At 32.0% G+C, this 14,639-nt stretch overlaps 1 protein-coding gene across 1 annotated transcript; it reads left to right on the top strand.

Moving 5' to 3' along the window:
• Positions 1 to 9,313: 9,313 nt before the first annotated feature.
• LOC100818413 (NDR1/HIN1-like protein 1) lies at positions 9,314 to 13,376 on the top strand. Its single transcript, XM_006592709.4, has 2 exons — positions 9,314 to 9,446; positions 12,323 to 13,376. The coding sequence occupies exon 2, from the start codon at positions 12,400 to 12,402 to the stop codon at positions 13,063 to 13,065; it is 666 nt and encodes a 221-aa protein (XP_006592772.1). The 5' UTR covers positions 9,314 to 9,446; positions 12,323 to 12,399; the 3' UTR covers positions 13,066 to 13,376.
• The last annotated feature ends 1,263 nt before the right edge of the window (positions 13,377 to 14,639 follow it).

Genomic DNA, 14,639 nt, shown 5'->3' with positions numbered 1-14,639 from the left:
GATGGTCAACTCCAATCATGCTGTAATGAAACAAATAGAAAACGATTATGCATCAAAAAGAAAACAATTGAGTTAATGCTATATTCTACCAATACTTTATACTTTCTGTATGGGTGTAGTAGTTAAAGAAACAATAAAAATATTTTTTTTTAAATTGTTTATTATTTTAAATACATAAAAATTCTTTAATTATTTAAGTAATTGAAAGTATTGAAATTAATATAAAAAACATTATATTTTCCTTAATTATTGTTCTTAAGTTACAAAGTCTCATACTATGGAAAACAAATAGTAAATATCTTGTGCATTATTTAGATTTTTTAATTAATTGAACTTTTTAAAAGTAAAAAAAATGTAATTGTTAGATAAATATATCAATAAGCAAAAAAAATGATAATTTAGAGGGAGAGGGAGAAGAGTAGTTTTTAAAAACAAATTTTTTGAAAGTATAAATGGTTGAAATTTGAGACGAAAAAATATTTTTTTAAGAAAACAATAAAAGTGAAATTTGAAAAAAAAAAGAGTTAATAATAATGATTTAATTTTTTTAAGAGATAATGACTTAAATTTATAATGTACAAAAATATTTAACGATTACTTTATTTAATATTTGAGTAAATTGTTGAGAAGATATAGCAATAGAGTTTATAATTATTAAGAAAAAGTTTTAATACTGATCAATGACACAGAAACCGAACATTAATGAACTAGTAGAAAGCCAATTATTTTATCAATAATAATTTATTTCAACTAAGTGGCTTAAGCAAATACAAAATCTTATCTTCAGCTTTTTTTTTTTTTTTTTTGTATTAATGTTAGCTTCGGTTTAGTTTGAGGGAAAAACGTTTATTTTTATTTTTTATTACAAAAATATCACATTATCTTATGTTTTCAAAAGTTTGTATAAGGATCCAGGAATAATAAAAATAGGAAAAAGTCACATTTTCTTATACATACTTTTTAAAAAAAATACTGAAAATAATATAATATTTTTTAATTAAAAATAAAAGTAGGAAACACTCGAATCAAATTCCTTGAAAAGATGACACAGATATATTGGCATAACCACAATTATTAAAGAAAAATTAAATAGTTGTATAATTATTTTGTACGATAAAAAGAGAAATAAGAAAAGGAAAAAAATGTAAATAAATAAATAATATAATGAAAAATAATATTATAAAAACATTATAAAAATCTATGATATATATAGTATAATTCTTTAGCTACTATAAAAATATATATATATATAATTTTTACTTGGGCATTTTTTTTTAACTAACCGATCATACCTTCACTTTTGTCGATGATCAGTTAATTTATGTTTATACGTGTAAGTCACCCTCATGCTTGTGTTTTTCCAGGATGCTTTGTGGAACCTACCTAGCCATACATATTCTATTCTATTAGTACTATTTTCTTCTTCAAAATTACCACTACCTCATGGTTAATATATATAATTGATGCTTATGTCGACGGTTTATATCTATGCGATTTGGTTTAATAAATATGTTGCATTAGGGGAGGCCTGTCTTTGCAAGTATTTCTGAGCATCCAAAGTACAAACTGAAGGCCTTTTCTTGATTGAGTAATTATTTAAGAAATTTATTATGACTCTACATGAGGCAAATTTGCTGTTTCCCTGTCACCTGTATTCTTATTAATAAATTAACACAAAGTAAAAACAGATCATATTCATATAAAATCATAGTGAAGCATTGGTGACGACGAAAGTTGTTCCAAGTTACAGGCTTTGCTGGATGCTAGTGGTAGAGGCTGGTGCCCATGTTTTGGATCGGTTTTGGGTTTGGATAGTATTATAGGATGGATTCATTAACCTGTTAATGTTGACAATTATCAAATGGGATGGTTGTCACTTGTCTCTGTTTACTTCTATTGGCTGAGTACTAATATTTGGCTTGCTGTTAATCTGGACATTGTAGTAAATAGGAATCTTGATTGTTGTAAATTCTATAATAGTGATATTCAGAGCTGGCTGTCCACGACCACTAGATCAGAATCTTTTCACCGATAGACACAAAAACTAGATCATAGACAATGATGCGTGAAATGGAGCAAAAGCTTGCAAAGGTTGATGCACTTTCAGACAAGGTGGAGGGTATTTCTAATCAGTTGGACAAAAGGTATTATGTCCCATCAATCTTGGACATGGCTACAGAGAAGGGCGCCACCATACATGCCATCAAGATCATCTTCAAGATTTGAGGTGTTTGCAACAACATGGCACCTTGTCAGAAATTAATAATGCATTTGATGCGATTTCTTGTAAATTTTGCTTATCTGAAGACTATCTTGTCGATGCTTATTTGGCTGGTTTGCAAGATGAATATGTTAACCCAGTCCGTTTATTCAAGCTAAGAACCATGAGAGGAGCTTGCAGCTTGGCACAAGAAATAAATCTTCGACAACATGATGAGAGGAAAATGGCTACCAAGAACATGAGTTACATGGCTCCTGGAAGCAATAATACAATAGAGAGTACCCAAGATAATCGAAAGTCCATCAAGAACGCAATAGTAGAGAGTGAGTCCCAGCCAAAAGAGAAGTCAGCAGCAGGGACAATAAATAGAATCGTTTTTCCCCCCAAGAATTCATCAAGAACGTTGAAAGCTTTAACTGTAGAAGAAGTCGATCATAGAGCTTGAAATCGTTTTTTTTTTTGTTGTTGTCTTGATAAGTTCACCAACGACTGTAATTTCCCTTAGTGCAGAAGGATGCAATTGTAGCTCATTGAGCTTGATGAAGAAGAAGTTACTATTGTAGAAGAAGCTGAATGTGATAATGAAGATAATCCTAACATTAGCTTGCTTGCAATTGAAGGTGAGGAAGGAACAACCTTTATGTGAATAAAAGGGCATGTGGGATGGAGAACACTTCAAATCCTCATTGAAAATGGCAGCAACCATGATTTATTGGACATTGTTTGACCAAGAGGTTGTGTTTGAAGGAGAATGGGGTTGAATTATCTACACTGGAGTAAGTTGGAATAAAAAGATTGAAGGAGTATGGTATGTGGAAGAGATTGAAGGTGTATGGTATGTCTCATTTAACTTGGATGGGAGGTAATTTGGGACACTACACCTGGGATGGTCAACTTTTGAGGAAGAAAGGGAAGTTATTAATTGGCAATGATGTTGAGTTGAGGCATCAGTTACTAGAATGGATGCATTCTAGCATTCAAGGAGGTCATTCAGGGGTGCAAGCAACATATCAGAGTTCTAGATCCCAATTTTGGTTGGAAAGGATGATTAAAGATGTTCAGGATTTCATTGAACATTGTGATACATGTGCACGATGAAAAGTATGATACAGTTGCTACCCCTAGACTTTTGCACCCTCCTATTCCTACTAGTCAGATTTGGGGAAGTATAACAACTGATTTTATTGAGGGTCCTCACATCCAATTACGAGGATACTATTTGGGTTGTTATTGATCGTATGAGCAAGTATGTCGATTTCGTGGCCCTTTCACAGCCATATACAGTGGCAACACTTGCTCGGCATTTCATGGATCAGATTTACAAACTACGTGGAGCACTAGTTGAGATAATTAGTGATAGGGATTTGTTTTCATGAACAATTTTTGGAAGGAGTTCTTAAGAAGGTTTAATAGGGAATTTCAAATTAGCCAGTTGGTGTTACTGAAGCTTCAGGCCTATAGATAGATTTCTACAACAAGAAGAAGCTCTCAAAAACTTGCTCCTAGGTATTATGGGACTTGTAGAATTCTAGAAAAGGTAGATCTAGTTGCCTACAAGTTACAACTTCCAGAAAACTCTTGAATCCATTAAACATTTCATGTCTCCTTACTCAAGTTATGCTAGGACCCCTCTGTTAAGCACAGGCATCCTCCCATTGATTGGCCAGCCATAATTAGTTTTATGTTTCCTGAAAAGATTCTCAACAAACGTATGGGAAGGAAGAAGAGTTGTATTATCACTAAAATTTTGGTGCAATGGCGAGGTTTACCCGATGAGGAGACTACATGAATTCCTTTAATCAAGTTAGAACAACAATTTCCAATGTTTGAAATGCAAGACCCTTAAGGGTAATGGTCTTCTTTTGGTGGAGGGGTATTGATATGTAAATATAAAAAGAAAAGGATGTCAGATAGTTAGTTTTAGTCAACTACTGTTATTTTATGGTTGTTAGGTAAGTTTGTGGTATTTTAGACAGACTGCAGCGCACATTTCCTTGACCTCTTTGTTTCTCTTCTCTTTTCTTCTATCCTCTTAAATCTGTTTCTTCTCTCTTTTCCTCCTTCTTTCTCTTTTCCACCTTCATTCTACCACACTTTTACCCTCCATTTTATTGTAGGCAATTGGAATCTTTCATCCATAAAGTGATATCATGTGAATGTCATTGCCTTGACTTTATTCCGGTATATAGCTTCCTACATTTTTTTCGTTTCGAATAATTTTGGTTCAATTTTTCTAGTATTGATTCTATAATAGTATCTCAAGGACTTAGTGCATGTTTGGTTTTGCCTTGAAAAATTAATTTTGGATATATTTTTATATATTTGATTTTGGGTCCATAATTAATTCTGAGTTGAAATAACTTTAAGTAATTTTTGTGTTGTATTCAAAATTATGTATTAAATTTTATTTCTAACTTAATTTTATAATAAAACATACATATATAAATCACATCATTTTAAAATTAATTTCATTCAAAATTTTGGAATTGAGATTCCTATCTGGACGAGTCCAAGTGAATATAGTATATGCCTTACCCGTTAGGCTTTGAAGTAACTTTTAAGGTGTAATGTTTGAATGATCGTTATGAGGATTATCATGGAGAGTTTATTGTCTAGGCCTAAGTGTAACCTTGCTCAAATTGTGCTAAATTAATAGGGATCGAGATCTACTCCCAATTCTTTTTCTCTTCATTTCTTTTATTACTAAAGTTTTGAAAAAATAAATGAAATGGATGTGATACACATTAAATGGAGAGTCATTTATTTTATTTTTTTAAAATCATAAGGAGATAATCTTTTTCCGCTAAATTGAGAGGAATATATGGCCCCAGTTTCCAAACTGATGTGGTAGTACTGATTTTGGACAAAGTGAATTACTAGTCATGTTATTGTGGGATCTGACTTCTCTGTTGTCCCTTCTTGTGTTGTCCCCTTAAAAATATACAATTTTGATGATTTTTAAAATTAAATATTAATATAGTTGTCATGAAGTGTTATTTCCATGGAACAGTACAGGAACAGTATGGGAAGGGACAACAGAGAAGCTAAATTCGTTATTGTAGGCGTAAGTAGGATTTGTTTGCAAAACTTGCAAGTTTGGATTTGATTGGCATGTTTGCTGATTAACTTATTTATTTGTATATATATATATATATATATATATAAATATAAAGAAGGTAATTTTAATAGTAAAACACATAATTTTTGCTTGTTCATGGTAGCACACAAATCAAGAATTCTACAAGTAATGAAAAAAAAAATAGGCACATGGGCCTTCTGTGAACAGATCTACAAAACATAATGTATTGGTCTACTTGACCACGGACAGATTGGTTTGCAATACCCATTACTACCCCAGAATGGGGGAGGGGCTCACAAGTACCTCGGCCCAGGCCTTGATATAGGTCTTTTATTCGCAGTTTGTACCTCCTTTTTTTAGGCTCTTTCTATTTACACCCGTTTGTTCTAAGCACACCCTGTATCCCTCCTTTCTGCCTCTCAATTACCCATTATATCCTTTTTTTGAAACAAGTGCATTCCTTTTGCTTTTTGAAAATGTCTGAGAATTATATATGTCTATTTTAGAAGTGTATTTCTGAAACTATGATTCATAGTTTCAGAAATATTCTTCTAGAATAAGCATATATTTTTCAATAAAATATCCCTCAAGACATTTTCGTTACTAACAAATCATACTTCAATCGAAGTACTTAAGAGTGGTTGCAGCCTGAATCATTGATGTAGACTTGGATTAGAAAATGAATGAACACACTTAAAGAAAATAAATCATTGTCAAAAGTTTTGCTTTGTAATTAAGGTGTATAATATATGAATTTAGTGATGAACGTACCTTAAAATGTAGTATCACATGAAGGAAAATATAAAATATTATATAATAATGGTGAAAATGTAGTATCATATAATGAATATATGGTAAAATAATTTAAAATAGGGTTTAAAAAATAATAATGATAAGATGAAAATAAGATTTTAGAAATGATTTAAAGAACACTAATGATAAGATGAAAATAAGATTAACAAATATGGATATAAGATAAGTATTTGTCATCTTTTTTTAATTTCTCATCAATAATTTTAATTCTTAAGTGATATTTTCTTAAAAATATATACTTATTTTGGAAGTATATTTTCATAACTATGAATCATAGTTCTATACATATACTTCTGGAATAGATATATGTAATTTAGGAAAAATATTTTTGGAAAGCGAAAGGGGTATACTCCTTAAAAAAAAGGGTATAATAAATAATTAAGAGGCAGAGGAGTAGGAAGTGAACTTAGAAAAAACGGAGTGTAAATAGCAAGAGCTTTTTTCTTTGCAAAGGATTTCAAAATACTCTTTTCCTTTTCTTCTCCTCCATAAACACCTGTTTCCCTGTTTCCCTCTCACTGGCTCACCCCATTGTCTGTCCTTCTCCTTCCTCTTTTCTCAACATTATCTCCCCTCTCCTTTTCGCTGTCATGTCCTTCACTGGTGCTGTTTTCACCAATGAATTTCATCTCTTTTTTCTTCCAAAGATTGCAAATGTACTGAACTAATTTTCCGAATGTATAACTTGTAAACTAAATTTTGAAAATAGTATTTTTGCCAAAAAGAAAAGCACAAAAATGCGGAAGGAGTACAAAGAGAAAAAAAAATGGATATGCAAACCGAAGGAGTCCAAAGAGAAAAGAGAAAAAAATGGATATGCAAACCGAAGGAGTCCAAAGAGAAAAGAGAAAAAAAGGGGATGCTAATAGAATCTTCTCTTGATATAATGGATATGCAAACCGAAGGTTCAAAGAAAATTCTACTGACACTTTTCCACGTTCTTGATATTCCTTCAATTGAAGATAACATGACAAATCTAAAGGAAATTTCCTGGATGCATATCTCAGGAATAAAAACCCACTTATTAAAAAGGCTTTATACTTATTCTATCTCGTAAGGACTAAAATGTCTCATCATGTACTTTCCATGATGTTGCTTTAACCTAATAAAATAATATGTTCAATTATTAATCCTTAATGTTATAAAAACGTTTGGTCTTAAAATTACTTACTTTTAATAATTACATAGCCTAATGTGAATTTTCACAATTTTAAAGATTAAATTCATTGGTGTATATATATATATAATTTCAAAAATTAATTTAACTAATTACTTGAAGCACTACCAATGTTCGAAAGGCTGGTGTTTATGTTCGTGTCACATACGGTGGAAGACCAAGATAGTAAACAAAACATGTTGCATGTGAAACTTCTCAAAGTCCTCCTGAAACTACCAGTAATTAATGCAATGCACCTGCGAGGAAAGCAGAGCTTTCATTGTGAGTTGTGATTTCCAACTTAAAATCATGCATAGTCAAGTTAACGACCAATCGACCATAATATCATCATGAAAATCAAACACAGCGAGAGAGGAAATTAACGAGTCATGGAGAAAGTGACCAGAAATTGGCCATGCATTAGGAGGACATGATTTGCGTACAAAAATTCCAAAAGGCCTACATGTCTACCTTGAAAGATAAGGCAAATCTGGGACTAAGCGGTTCTTTTCCCAAACTTATCCATCACCCACCTTCAACTACCTTCAAATTAAATAATATAACAAATCTAATCCAAGGACTATCTTATGGTTGTCATGGTCCCACGAGTTCGTTTTTCTGTCTACCTCTATCTAATCAAATTTTGTTAGGGACCAAATTAATAATATATTAGAGTTAGAGTATCCACTAATACATCCAATCTCATAAAGCAAAACAGTTTGGGGGTTAACGCTTTCCATTCATCATGTGTTGGAAAAAGGCCCCCCTTTAAGGCTACAATTGCTAGCATCCATTGAAAAGGTTGCACTAGTCTATCTGTATGTTCATATATATCTTCCAATTGGTGCCCTTCCAAATAGCGGTGACATTGGTGTGGACTTGAATGTGACTCGAAATTTCAATGAACATCCATTGATTTGACTCTCCCTCAACCCTTGTTACTTTTATTATTGTTTTCCAATGTGAAGGCAAGAATGGATAGCGAACTAAAGTAAAAAGGGGAGAAAAAAATGGATAGATTGAGGAGCATGTTTTATAACAATTAACAGTCAATGTGAATATGAGATAAACTATACTCCGCATCTCATATCGTATCTTAATTGGTGGAGGAACTTAACCAACGGCTATACTTGCTGATTACACTTATATGGGCAAAGTAATTTGATGAAAGCTCCTCTTAAAGTGGTTTCATAATCTTCTGTAAAGAAAAAAAAAAAAAGTGGTTACGTAATCCTCTCATGTACTACATTTCAAAGATTATGAAAACGAAAAGAAATGGGGAAGTGATTAAATAAGAAATAACTTTATCAAACTTTCTGGCTTCTTCGGAAAAGACACCGTGTTAATGGATGATTAAGGTGTACAATAGGAAAAGACCTTGGACGCATGATTAGACTTTTCACTTACATTTGTGGAAGGACCTCCCAAACGAGTGTCTTGAGTATATACTAATCAGAGAGCACTAATTATTTAACAGGCAAATTAGCATTTTTAATTATGTAAACCTATTGGGGGAATTTTTCACTTTTATGCATCATTATAAAATTGCTCTTTATTTTACTTTCTTTGTTTTATGTATACCTAAGGGGATGAATTAACATTTAACTTTAGAAAAAAATTGTGTATATGTAAAAAGTGCAAATGATTATCTAATTTTTTGTTCTTTATTTTAAAATTGTTTTATGTAAAAATTGTGTATATGTAAAAGATTGCTCTTTATTTTACTTTCTTTGTTCAATTTATTTAAAATTGATTTCTTGATGTACTTTTTTTTTGCAAAAAAATATTTTGTTAATTATAGAACAGGTATGGGAAAAAAATTTCATACTCATCAAGAATAAAGATAATTTTGAGAGAAAGAGGAACCCATATCCGTCCCCGCCCGTGAGATGCCATGTCTAACTAGATAGAAAAAGAAAATGAAAGTAATAAGATGAACCTTCACATAAGAAATCCTTGTGACTATAATGCCCCTACTAACTCTGCTCTGGATCCAATGCTACCTTTTTATAAATTCTTCGTGGGGTGGGGAATGTGTTGGGTGTCTCCCTAGTAAAGAAGTTTCTTAATTTCTTTAACTCCTTTCACGAGGACAACGTACTATAAATTCTCTTCAAGCTAATTAATTTGATTTTGTCTAAATCTAGAGATTCTAGTTCTAGCTAGCCCCATGACAGGTATATCCTCTTTCTTTAAACTTTTCAGTCTTTCTATTATGCTTTTAGTTGATTTTGCAAACTTACCTAACATATTTATATACTAGTATATATGTTTTAAGTCAGGGAAAATTATCAATGTCAAATATGAAGATCATATACGCTAATTCTTTGTGCATATATTCACATATATTCCGGTTGTGCCTTGCTTACTTTGGGATCTATAATGATGATCCTTAACTTAATTTGATTTGACATCTAGATACCTTTAAGCTTTATCCATCCAGTTTAGTTCTGCACGAATTTCTTGATCGAAATAATGTTTTCTTTACAAATTGACACAAGTTTGTGGCGGTAGGTGCAATAGTTAATTCGGTTATGATTTAAATTGGCTTGTAGCTAAATATATATTCAAATGAAAAACAGCGAAAATCCGTAATAGTGATGTCAGTAATTTATGAAATTATGATTGTTGCAAACAACTCAAAATAAATCAGTCAATATTTGTTGATTCTGTTCTGTCGTCTGGTTAAAATTAAGAACCCTGTCTTTCATTTCAAGTTTTAACAGTTCTCTGAAAATTTGTCACGCATCAAGTCCAGTTTCGAAATACATATTGAAATTCTAAAACTGGCTGCAGAAGACAAAGGCTGACTATTAATTACTCAGACATAATGTTCTTCGGAGTGTAAAATTAAAAATTTATATGTAGTTTCTTATCTAATCAGTGTGAAACCCTTTTTGGTACATGCATAATCAATGTGAGAATTCCCTGAAAACTTAGCCAACAATTCATACAGCAATCAATTATACATTGTCTATAACAGGAAACAAAAATCTCAAATGGAAATCGGTAATTTATAAAATAGGTAAATTAAATTAGACCCTCCTAAGTAGTAAGTCCCTACTCATGTACCAAAATCGTAAAGTACTTGGGCATAGCCCATGTGGTCGGGGGTGACTGGTGAGTGTAGGAGTATGCCATAATTGGCATTTCTACGCTATACATTTTTTGAGTTACTAATTAATTATTAGGGGGACCCTCCATTGCCATGCCCAGATTTCTACAGAACCTTATGTTACAGTAAGACCTCCCGAACCTATTATTAGGGAGTGTTAGTGTTTAGATTTTTGAAAGGATCTAAAAGCATGTTTGAGAGAAAAATAAATTTGAAATTATATTTATTTATTTTTTAAAAGAATATTTGAAATTAAAATTTGGTCTGAAAACTCAGTTTCAAAGAAGTAACTATTGAAATATTTTTATAAACTTCAATCAAAATATGTGCTTAATATTGCTAATTACTGATTAGCCAGGCTTCTAAACTCCTGAAGTCCTGACTTACCAATTATACATATGGGGATTTTAATTTTGAAGAGGTAAATCAAGAATGTTTACTTAAAACATTTGACATTAAGTTGATTTTTATCTGATTGTTAAGTTAGAAAACAATCAAGATAACACGCATATGAGACGTGTTAATAGCATAACAGTGTTTGCGGAAATATTCTGGCATTGAGTATTATAAGTACAAAAACCGTAATACATGCACATTGAGTATTATAAGTACAAACTGTATGTAGCAAGTAGAGAATTATTATTATTATTATTATTATTATTATTATTATTATTATTATTATTATTATTAAAAGCTTATCTTACTAAAGGAAAGAGAGAAGTAAATATAGGACGAAATTCACATATAATAATTTAATAATGTTTATTATTATTCTTTATTCAAAATTAAAATTTCACTTATAATCAAATAATCAATTGAATTTTGATATACCGTCTTTGTTGAAAATAAATCATTAGCTTTTCCCTTAATTTGTTTAGATCTCTCTTTCTATACCTTCACACTTATTATTTTCTTTTACCTAATAATCTCACTTCCATTTTTTCTCTTAATACAACATTAATCACATCTATTATTTTCTCTTATTACCTTTTTTTTCCTTTATCTTTATCTCTTATATCTACCACCATCACATTTTGAGATGAACTTTAATACTAATATTTATAGCTCTTTATAAATATTTTATCAATAGTTTATCATTTTTCTTTTCTTTTTCTCTTAACTGTTGGTGGGTGAAAATAAGCTAGTGACTCATCGAGGGGCTTGTAGCTTAGCCCACAAAAGATCTAACATGCTTATTATAAAGATTAGATTTAATTTTTTAAAAAAGTATTTTTATTTAAAAAAGTCAGACATTAGATTTTAACAAAACTTATTAGATCTAAGAGGTTGATCTATTTATATAATAAATTAATAACATATAATATTATATATAAGTTCATTTAGACTCCTTGATTTGTTTAGACTAATTAGTTTAATTAGACTTCTTTATAAACTCTTATATAGAAAAAAAATTTTAAATAAACTTTTAAGTCAAACCAAACTTTTAAGCAAATTAAATTAAAGCTTAAAAAACCTTATGATAAGTAAATAAATCAGATTTAATAATTATGGTGCAGGATCACATCCACAAAAGTGTGACATGTTTTCACCCCATGGTAATGTTAAATAATAAACATTACCTACATATCTACTATTCTCATCTGCTAAGTAGTACTATTGCAGCATGCACTGCCTCCAACAATCCTTCTTTCTTTTTTTAACATCTCTTACTTTCTTTTCTTAATTAATTTTCTATTCTCTCTTTTTTTTTCTAAAAAAACTTTTTTATCTTTCCCAAATCTTTTCCTTTAAAGACAATTTTATTCAAGACACATTTAGAGATCAAATAAAAACATTTCTCAACAAGAATATAAACCTTGGTGGTTGATTCATCTTGGTATGAAAAATTAGTCCATTGTGGTAGATCCATTTGATATTTGGTTAAATTATTGCTCTGGCTATATAAGGCACACATAATGCAAGAAACATTCTCCTCAGGGTGAATATCCACTACACGCAAAGCAAAACACACCTCCACATTCACCCTTAGTCCTCACTCAACAAACAAATTAGCCATGAGCACCAAGGAGTGCTGCCACCACGACGAGGAGCGGCGTCAGCTCCCCCGCCGCGTATTCGCCGCGATCCTCGGCTTCATCCTCCTCATCCTCCTGGTGATCTTCCTCATCTGGATCATCCTCCGCCCCACCAAACCCCGCTTCATCCTCCAAGACGCCACCGTCTACGCCTTCAACCTCTCCTCCACCGGCGACACCCCTTCCCCCATTACCCCAACCCCCAACACCCTCACCCTCACCATGCAGGTCACCCTCGCCGCCTTCAACCCCAACCACCGCATCGGAGTTTACTACACCAAACTCGACGCCTACGCCGCCTACCGCGGCCAGCAGGTCTCCGTCGCCACCTCCCTCCCCGCCACCTACCAGGGCCACCGCGACACCTCCGTCTGGTCCCCCTACCTCTACGCCACCGCCGTCCCCGTCTCCCCCTTCACGCTCCAGATCCTCCAGCAGGACAAAACCTCCGGAGGAATTCTGGTCAACGTAAAAGTCAACGGAAGAGTCAAGTGGAAGGTCGGAACTTGGGTTTCCGGAATTTACCATATTAATGTCAACTGTCCGGCGTACCTCAGGCTCGCCGGCGACCGGGACGACGCCATCGGATTTGCCGGTCCGGCCGTGAAGTTTCAGCTCTTCCAAACATGCATTGTTGATGTCTAGTTTAGTAATTATATTCTCCATATACCAACAACTGAGAAGTTCTAAAGTCAGAGACAGACTCAAGAAATTTCAGCAATGCATGAAGCCATGAACAGTGATATCTATGTGTAAACCAAGTAGTTTGCTTGCATTGCTATAGTTGTTATAGTTCTTACTTTCTTTCTCTTAATTATTCTCAACCACCCTCTTCATACATAATGCTCTCTTTTTTCTTTTTATGTTTTTAATTTCTTTTTTCGGAAGTATTTTGGATAAAGTCGATATCCTTCAGTTTATATATATGAAAATGTTTTTGTTATTTTTGTTCCTTATCGACCGACTCCTTGCATTTGCATGCTTATTTTAGTTTAATTTTGAACTGTGTGGTTGTTTTCTAAATTCTCACAAAAAGCAATAAAAATTGTCTTTTTAAGTAATTTAATTTAAATGTGTGTTCTTTTTAAATAATGGGTTATGTTTTCGTGGATGGAAGAGGCTTTCATGGAAGATGTAACTGTAAATCCGAAGATGAAAGGGAAAGCCCGGGAGAATAGTTGATATGATAGTTTTTTGGTTGTTGACCTGTTTTGATGATGTGTGCTTCGACGACTAGGTTTAATTTTATCACGCGATTTTAATTTTAAAAATTCTAAATTTCTAACAGAGAAATCTCATCTACTTTTCCTTCCATCAATTTGACAATTTATACTCACAAAATATGACCTTAATAGACGTTAATTTGCACGTCTACCAACGCTAATTATACGTGGATGTTATTCTAAAATTAAATTCATAGTAAAGTTTAAGAATTTTTTTTATTCAATATAAAACTTACCTAACATCTTTTAACTCAAATTCAATACCCAACATTAATTTCTAATTATGAAATAAAATATGTAAATGTTTACCTAAAATCATACCACTACACATACTAAGAATGTGTCACAAATTCTTTGTCTTCTTAAATTCAATTTAAAAAATATTGGTTAAGACATTAATGATACAAAATTACTATTAAAATTTACGTGTAAAAATATATTGAAAATTGTTGTGAGATATATTAATAGTATTGTTAATTTCTTAATTACTAATAGGAGTATTTTAAAGACACTAGTCAATACTAGTATTTTTCTTTCTTTCTTTTTTATCCTTTCTCCGTGACACGGGGATTTGCGCATAGAAGAAGTAAATTGACTCGAATTTGATGGAATGGTGTAGTCCTCCACGTAGTTGACCAAGGTTTCTTTGGGACTCAGTTTCTTTTGGTATAATAGGTCCAATAGTACTATGGAAGAACGCAGAATCGGACAATTAGGAGATTTCATTCTACTAGTACTATATAATCCTACTAATCAGTTCCAATTTTTAATTAGAGTTGGCTAACTTATTCTAAATAAAAACGAGGTTAAACTCTATTATGAGATTACACTTTATTATGAGGTTAAACTCTTTTTTATTGGAAATAAGTTAAAGAACCTCTTTCAATTAGGAGCGCGTTGTGCTCTAATTTTTTTTATAAATTACAAGTTGCTTTATGGTTTATTTATGTATGTTCGTCCCGATTGAAAGGACAATGCCTTTTTCACGCAAATTAC

The sequence above is a fragment of the Glycine max genome, chromosome 12 (genome assembly GCF_000004515.6).
Source record: "Glycine max cultivar Williams 82 chromosome 12, Glycine_max_v4.0, whole genome shotgun sequence".
NCBI lineage: Eukaryota > Viridiplantae > Streptophyta > Magnoliopsida > Fabales > Fabaceae > Glycine > Glycine max.
The sequence above is the reverse complement of the archived record's forward strand: the minus strand, read 5'-3'. Positions and strand labels throughout refer to the sequence as shown.

Coding starts and splice junctions, on each gene's coding strand:
- LOC100818413 (XM_006592709.4), top strand. CDS start 12,400: ATGAGCACCAAGGAGTGCTGCCACCACGACGAGGAGCGGCGTCAGCTC.